Below are 8990 nucleotides of genomic sequence, written 5' to 3' on the forward strand. Positions count from 1 at the left end.
CCAATATAGGAAAGTTCAGGAGTCACGACAAGATTATACCTCATGGTTTTATAACCCTCACTGAGTAATGTGCTATCTGGTTGTAAATTGTTTTTTAAATTATTTGCATCGAAATAATACAGACACACATTGTTGGAAAAAGCCAACATGTTAACTGCAACTGGCATTTACATGTTAACGCAGAGCTGATGTCAGTCTTTTGAATTGGTGTGCTCTAGGACCCAGGGAAAAACTCTCTTTAGTGGACAGTGGAGTGTGTGTCTGTCTGGGAGGGAGGGAGGTAGGGGAGGGAATCACACAGTGCACAATGTGTGACAGTCACTGCCTTACACAGTGATAGAGAGGAGGAGGAGGGATGGAAAGCGCATCCTCACATCTATCAGGGACTTAGACACCATCCTGAGTGAAGTGAAGTGATCACCTTCTACTCACCTGCTCTCACACTAGTGTGATCACAGCCTGGTCTGGACCAGGGAGATTCCCTCTACACCTATACCAGAGACTTCAAAACCTCTGGAAAACCCACTGGCTAACTCTATCCTCAGCAGTGTGGATCTTGTCCTGCTCATCCAGTGGAAATACCCAGTGTAACTGGTCTATGTGGACCTGTTCATGTCTGGATCTGCTTAACTGATGTCTCCTCACTAAAACAACACCTGGGATATCCAGAAAGGACGAATCATAAAATCCTAGTCTCTTTGAATTGGACTGGACATATCATAATCTCATATGGGTAGGTTACAAGACTTATTATCGTTCTACTCATTTTGACTCAGTTCACAAATCCATAAAATGTATCCTCAACAGGGGTCATAGCTAACAGGTGTACATTCTGTTGGGAGATGCACAGTGCATTTTTTACATAGAGTGAAATCACTTTGAATGTTTCATCAGACAGTCATAGATGAGCTGAAAATTAAGGCAACAAGCTATTTTAAAGAGTTATTGTTTTTTGGGGAGTGGGTTTTCTAGTTCAGGTGCATGTATTTCAAATGCAAGGTAATGTACAGTATATCTCCAGTGTCCACTATATGTATGTTCTCTTAAGAAATTACTTCATCTTTTGAGTAGAATAGTATACCTTATGAATGGAAATTTAACAGAAATGTTTTTATATCCCATCTATTATCATTCATAATATACAGCCTTACAAAACATTTGCCTCTAAATCTATCTTTAGTTACATCCTAAATACAAAATGTAAATTTTAAGAAAATACTTTTAATATATTAACATTGAAGGATATTATACTGACTCATCTCAGTGGGTTACCCAGTTGACAGTAGCTGTGCAGGGACAGCTCGAGCTGAAATGGCTGGGGGAGAGGGAAGGGGTGGGCTCAGAGAAGGACAGGAAGTGGGGTGGGGGCAGTGAGGGGTACATTGGAGGGATAAGGATGGGTGACTCGTGTGACCTCTCAGAAAATAGCGCCATTTAACAGAAGTCATTGATCTTTCAGTGCAAAACATTATTTTTAAGTGTTATACTTTTTCTCCTGTCTAGAAAATACACCTTTTTAAAGATGGAAAGAACCAGGACATTAATTAAAGGGACTAATACCGGGCTTATGAATCAAAGTCAAAAGGCAAGGATAGAGTTGTTTTGCTTCCCTCTGTGAGTGAAAAGCACCACAATCCATCCATTGGCCCTGTGCACCACATCGTATCTAATGTACCCCTTTACTGTTACCTACTTTGTGTTCCCCAAATCCATGCAATGCTGACACCATGTAGCAAGGAGTAAGGACTATATGTTTTAGACATACTGTAGTAACCCACTGGGCATAGACGGCAGTTCGTCTAGTTTTGATTTACATTCAACTAACATGAATTCAACATGAAATTTAAACAAATTATTCACCATGTCATTATATTTAGGTTAAAAGTTAGGTAAAGAAAATATGATATGCCCTTATGTTAATAACTGTTTGGAAATCTAATAATTTTTCCAAGTTGGTTCATCTTCATCACATTTTTAGGGGGTTGAAATGACATATAAACAACATTGATTCAACCAGTTTTGCGTACTTTATCTGTACTTTATCTGAACTAAAACTGTTTTTTTCTCATTCAGAATCAACTTGTGCATCTGTTTTTCTTATCAAAACAGTGAAAATGCATGTGTATTCTCATTTCTTTAGCTGTCTTGGTTTTAGGTCCATGTGATCTGGTAGTTTGGCTTCTCAGATAACGTCCAGGCAGTGAAATAGAGAGCACTCAGGCCATCCTCTTGTGACTATAATGCTGTAGAAATGTAAATAATATCCAACATTTTACAAATTAATTTGCTTTGTTTTATTTTAATTTTAATTTCATTACTATATTAGATTATACACTGAGTGTACATAACATTAAGAACATCTTACAAATATTTTGCCCTTAGTACAGCTTTAATTCATCAAGGCATGGACTCTACAAGGTTTTCGAAAGCGTTCCACAGGGATGCTGGCCCATGTTGACTCCAATGTTTCCCACAGTTGTGTCAAATTGTCTGGATTTCATTTGGGTGATTTAATTTTGTATTTCCCCCTAATTTCATGATATACAATTGCGATCTAATTACAATCTTGTCTCATAAACACAGCTATTTTTACTCTTATTTTACCCTAAATGTTTTTTGATTACACTCTCATCCTCTTCTGTTTGAGCAAGGCATGAGATAGAAAGTAGAGTATATTTCCACTCTGACCTTGGGCTAATTATCAACTCACCCCTACATACGTTTTCTTTTTAGAACAAGACCTGAAAGAAATATAGAAATGCTCAGTGCAGCCTAGAGCAAAGGCGTCATGAATATTCAACTTGTAGAAGGCTTAAAGGGTTATTTAATGTAGAACAAATTCCTTGTCAATACAATGCGGTCTCCAGGGCCGTCTGAAATGGAATAAATCAATTAGGTTGTCCCTCACATGACAGGGATGAAGACTGATTTAATAGAAAAAGATTACTAGGCATCAAAGCAACATGTACCGTAGGAGCAAACCATATGTTCAAAGCAACATGTACCGTAGGAGCAAACCATATGTTCAAAGCAACATGTACCGTAGGAGCAAACCATATGTTCAAAGCAACATGTACCGTAGGAGCAAACCATATGTTCAAAGCAACATGTACCGTAGGAGCAAACCATATGTTCAAAGCAACATGTACCGTAGGAGCAAACCATATGTTCAAAGCAACATGTACCGTAGGAGCAAACCATATGTTAAGCTGCATCAGCATGACATTTCAAGCACCTATACAGTAAATGTTTAAATTGTGTTTTTGTCTCCTTAACAGGACATGTCCAACATGATGACAAGTACGTGAAAAGAGAAGAAAGTTAACATTGCAATGGGGCCTGCTGCTGTTGTGATGCCTCTGACTAGTCTTCTGTGAAATATGGAGAAATCTGGTCCGATGCTGGCCGCTATTCCCAATCGCACAGGGGCCAACCTCACAACTGGCCTATGGGGACCCAACCCCACAGTCCCCGCAGAGGTGGGAGTGGTCACCAGCTCCCAGTCTCAGATCAAAGATCTGATTGGGCTGTTTGCAATGGTGACCCTTAATCTCATCGCCCTATTGGCCAACACTGGAGTCATGGTGGCCATCGCCCGCGCCCCTCACCTGAAGAGGTTTGCCTTTGTGTGCCACCTGTGTGCAGTGGACCTGCTGTGTGCCATCCTCCTCATGCCTCTGGGCATCATCTCCAACTCACCCTTCTTTGGCACCGTGGTGTTCACCGTGTTGGAATGCCAGGTCTACATCTTCCTCAACGTGTTCCTCATCTGTGCCTCCATCCTCACCATCACCGCCATCAGTGTGGAGCGCTACTACTACATCGTCCATCCCATGCGCTACGAGGTGAAGATGAGCATCAATCTAGCCATCGGCATAATGCTCCTCATATGGGTCAAGTCCATCCTTCTGGCCCTGGTCACCCTGTTTGGTTGGCCTGCCTACGGGGCCCACAGCTCCATCGCTGCCAACCACTGCTCCCTCCACTGGAGCCACAGTCGGTTGAGGAAGGTGTTCGCCGTGCTCTTCAGCGTGGTGTGTTTCCTTTTACCTGCCATTGTCATCTTTGCTGTCTACTGTAACGTGTACAAGGTGGCGCGCTCGGCTGCCCTGCAGCACGCACCCGCGACCACCACCTGGGCCTCGTCCAACCCAGCCAAACGTGCCAACCGTTCTGACTCCATCAACAGCCAGACCACCATCATCACCGCCACACGCAGCCTGCCCCAGAGACTGTCCCCTGAGAGGGCATTCAGCGGGGGTAAGGCTGCCCTCACCCTGGTGGTCATTGTGAGCCAGTTCCTGCTCTGCTGGCTGCCTTACTTCTCCTTCCACCTGCACTTGTCCTTCAGATCGGCCCTGCAGAGTCCCGGGGACGTGGAGGAGGCCGTCACCTGGCTGGCCTACTCCTCCTTTGCTGTCAACCCTTTCTTTTATGGCCTTCTCAACAGACAGATCAGGGAGGAGTTGGTCAAGTTCCGGCGCTGCTGCTCCTCCGGGCCGGTGGAGCTGGTGGCCTCCAGCCATGAGGGCTCCTTTCAGGAGAACTTCCTCCAGTTCATTCAGAGAACCAGCAGCACGGCCGACAAGCGCTCCAGCTGCACCAACTCCAGCCCCAGGAACACTCTGGACCAGGGGATCAGAATACCTGGCCAGATACCAGAAGAGCATGGCTAAACAGAGGACAGTGGATAGCACACTTCAATTTGGACTGTTAATATGACAGCCCTCGGTACTCGTAGCACCCTGAGTTTTTCCTGATTATGTGTCCTGACCAGGAAAACTATAGGGCCCTGAGATTTTTCAAGTCAGATCATGTGGTTGGTAAAAACTCAAGCCCCTACTCATAAGCTGTACATAATATGCCTCTGAGTAGGTGTCCATTATTTATTGGTATGGGATTCATTCAGGTAAGGTCTCCAACACAAGACCAGTGTTTTAATGTGAAATATGAAATTATTGTGACAGAATTTCATTTACTTTACCATTGTTTCATGACAGGCCTAAACCGAAACATTCTGTTACAGTCTCCATATATACTTCCATTCATTTTTTCAGCTGGTACCAAGGGACCTTCAGATGAGTTTTGTAAGGCCTGTGGCCTCAACATCATGTTCGATAGTCTCATCTTTCCATAGTTTGTAGGCCAAACCGTTGGTACGCTACAGATGATTTTGTGAGCAGACCAATTTTCGGGATTGTCTCGTGGTCTGACAAACATCGCTCTAGTTTTGTCACCTTTCACCACAGATGCAGAATTGTGATATATGCAGATGTGGTGGATTGAGAGGCATCCAATCCCAAAACAAACACATCCCTAGCTTAAATTGACAGATTTTTTATGGGGATTGTTTTATTATTACAATTAGATTGACACAGGGGCGCGGACATCTACCTTAGGGGGTTAAAGTGTATGCTTGTTTCATATAATGTTGTATGAATTATAAACTCAGCAAAAAAAGAAACGTCCTCTCACTGTCACCTGCGTTTATTTTCAGCAAACTCAACATTTGTATGAACATAAGATTCAACAACGGAGACATAAACTGAACAAGTTCCACAGACATGTGACTAGTCCCTGAACAAAGGGGGGGTCAAAATCAAAAGTAACAGTCAGTATCTGGTGTGGTCACCAGCTGCATTAAGTACTGCCGTGCATCTCCTCCTCATGGACTGCACCAGATTTGCCAGTTCTTGCTGGGAGATGTTACCCCACTCTTCCACCAAGGCATCTGCAAGTTCCTGGACATTTTGAGGGGGAAATGGCCCTAGCCCTCACCCTCCAATCCAACAGGTCCCAGACGAACAGTATGGCTGGTGGCATTGTCATGTCAGGATGAGCCAGGATGTCAGAATGAGCCTGCAGGAAGGGTACAACATGAGGAGGAGGATGTCTTCCCTGTGATGCACAGCGTTGAGATTGCCTGCAATGACAACAAGCTCAGTCCGATGATACTGTGACACACCGCCCCAGACCATGACGGACACTCCACCTCCAAATCGATCCCGCTCCAGAGTACAGGCCTCGTGTAATGCTCATTCCTTCAACGATAAACGCAAATTCGACCATCACCCCTGGTGAGACAAAACCGCGACTCGTCAGTGAAGAGTACTTTTTGAGCAGGGACCCTGGGCATCTTTCTTTTGGTGTTTTTCAGAGTCAGTAGAAGCAGTAGAAGCAGTGTCCAAAGTTTTCATTACTGTGACCTTAATTGTCTACCATCTGTAAGCTGTTAGTGTCTTAACGACCGTTCCACAGGTGCATGTTCATTCATTGTTTATGGTTCATTGAACAAGCATGGAAAACAGTGTTTAAACCCTTTAAAATGATGATCTGTGATGTTAATTGAATTTTTACGAATTATCTTTTTTTGCTCAGTTTATATTCTGAAATAACATTTATGGACATGTTTACTCATGTTTCCAATGAACAGGAAAAAATGTATTGGAATACTTTCCTATTTTAAAATTGTACAGCAGGAATGTAAAGCTTCTAATTAACTTTCTCTCATTAACACATTATTTAAATAAAGCATAATTACAAGAGTAACAACAATAGATATCTCTTTTCTAATAATTACAATAATTAAAACCATCTTACAGTGAAAAACTATGTGTCATGTGCAAGTATATATTAATGCAAGGGATAAAAGGTAAAACTAGTATAAAACAGCAACATGGAGATTTAAAAATGGAACCATCCACCATGAATCTGAGGGATGCCTTAAATGTCGTCTGTGCCTGTCGTCATGGAAATGCAGTGAGGCAGTAGGCAGGGACACAGCAACAAGGTCCTCTGCTGCAGTGCTGGATGCTAGGCTTTTGATCCAGTTTGGGAGAGCATAGAGCGAAAGAGAGAGTGGCCTGAACCTGCTCTTCACATTACACAGGCTATGTGTCTCATTACCCACAGCCTATAGCTACAGACATACAGAATGACAGAGCTTATTATCATCTGAATAAAGCCAGTGAAAAAGACAGGCCAACATGAGACTTCTCAGTGATTGAATCTACCTGACTACATATAGTAGCCCTACTGAAGAGCTCAGTGACTTTCAACTTGGAACAGTCATAGGATGCCACTTTTCCAACAAGTCAGTTCATCAAAATTCTGCCCTGCTAGAGCTGCTCCGGTCAACTGTAAGTGCTTCTTATTGTGAAGTGGAAACATCTAGGAGCAACAATGGCTCAGCCGGGGTGGTGGGCCACACAAGCTCACCGAACGGGCCGCCGAGTGCTGAAGCATGTAATGTGTAAAAATCGTCTGTACTCAGTTGCAAAACTTACTACAGAGTTCCAAACTGCCTCTGGAAGCACAATAACTGTTCGGCGGGACATTCACAAAATGGGTTTCCATGGCCGAGCAGCCGCACACAATCCTAAGATCATCATGTGCAATGCCAAGTGTCGGCTGGAGTGGTGTAAAGCTCGCCGCCATTGGACTCTGGAGCAGTGGAAAGGTATTCTCTGATGAATCACGCTTCACCATCTGGCAGTCCTACGGACTAATCTGGGATTGGCGGATGCCATGAGAACGCTACCTGCCCCAATGCATAGTGCCATCTGTAAAGCTTGGTGGAGGAGGAATAATGGTTTGGGGCTATTTTTCATGTTTCGGGCTAGGGCCACCTTAATTCTACAGCATACAATGACATTCTAGATGATTCTAATTGCCCAACATCAGTGCCCGACCTCACTAATGCTCTTGTGGCTGAATTGAAGCAAATCTCCGCAGAAATGTTCCAACACCTGGTGGAAAGCCTTCCCAGAAGAGTGGAGGCTGTTATAGCAGAAAAAGGGGGACCAACTCCATATTGATGCCCATGATTTTGGAATGAGATGTTTGACGAACAGGTGTCCACATACTTTTGGTCATGTAGTGTATTTCATCCGTTAAAACATGTTTAAGTGATTTATTTAAAGGTAGACTCAGCGATATGACATAGATGCATTAAGTAAACAGCATAGTAGGTCAATTTCCAGAACAACTAAGAGCGTTGAACAGGCGCAACTTCTCTGCTGTTTTGGTTGCCTGGCTACCACACTGTACCAACGTGAAGTGAACCCATGCGAAGATACTGTGTATGACGGTTTGTGAGTGCAGTCTTTCATCTCACTCATCTCAATATCTGCGGTGCTGCTTGTGGCAATGTCTTTTCGCTGAGTCTATCTACCTTTATGTACATTATTTATTGAAATGTCTTTTAAAATGCCAGTCCAATGCATCCGGGGATCAGACATACACACTGGAGATCTACTAAGGGGTCTAAATGTTGGATAAAGCAGATGTTCCCCTTAAATCACCCGGGAAGACAAAACTAGTAGGGGGTAATTGTGCTCAGAGCAAATTCAAACAGAGTTGTCTATTTGAACCTGTAGTCAGCTGGGGGTCCTGGCCCAAAGCCCCTCTCCCTGATGATCTACAAAGATGATATAGAGTAGTGTCTGGCAAAGGTGAGGGCCACAAAGGGCTGCCTGCTAGCTTAGTAGTTGTATAATTCAATGTTTCTATACGCACATTACTTAATTACAGTGCCTTCAGAAAGTATTCACACCCATTGACCTTTTCCACATTTTGTTGTGTTAGTCTGAATTTAAAATGGATTAAAAATAACAATGTGTCACTGGCTTACACACAATACCCCATAATGTCAAAGTGGATTTTTTTTTTTTTATGTTTACAAATTGATACAAAATAAAAGCTGAAATGTCTTGAGTCAATAAGTATTCAACTTCTTTGTTATTGCAAGCCTAAATAACTTCAGGAATAAACAGGTTACATAATAAGTTGCATGGATGGTGCAATAATGGTGTTTAACATGATTTTTGAATGACTACCTCATCTCTGTACCCCACACATATAGTTTATCTGTAAGATCCATCAATAGGGAGGGAATTTCAAACACAGATTCAACCACAAAGAGCAGGGAGGTTTTCCAACGTTTCACAAAGAAGATGGGTAAAAAAAGAGGCAGATATTGAATATACTTT

General features: G+C 42.9%; 1 protein-coding gene across 1 annotated transcript; it reads left to right on the forward strand.

Annotated features, from left to right (window-relative positions):
• The first annotated feature begins 313 nt into the window (after window positions 1–313).
• LOC110528161 (putative G protein-coupled receptor) lies at window positions 314–8720 on the forward strand. The gene is made up of 2 exons (XM_021609989.3): window positions 314–733; window positions 3279–8720. Exon 2 carries the CDS (start codon window positions 3381–3383, stop codon window positions 4674–4676), a length of 1296 nt encoding a protein of 431 aa, XP_021465664.1. The 5' UTR covers window positions 314–733; window positions 3279–3380; the 3' UTR covers window positions 4677–8720.
• Window positions 8721–8990: the final 270 nt, after the last annotated feature.

Source organism: Oncorhynchus mykiss, chromosome 7 (genome assembly GCF_057628025.1).
Source record: "Oncorhynchus mykiss isolate SJ-2025 chromosome 7, ASM5762802v1, whole genome shotgun sequence".
In the NCBI taxonomy this organism is placed as follows: Eukaryota; Metazoa; Chordata; class Actinopteri; order Salmoniformes; family Salmonidae; genus Oncorhynchus; species Oncorhynchus mykiss.

Coding starts and splice junctions, on each gene's coding strand:
- LOC110528161 (XM_021609989.3), top strand. CDS start 3,381: ATGGAGAAATCTGGTCCGATGCTGGCCGCTATTCCCAATCGCACAGGG.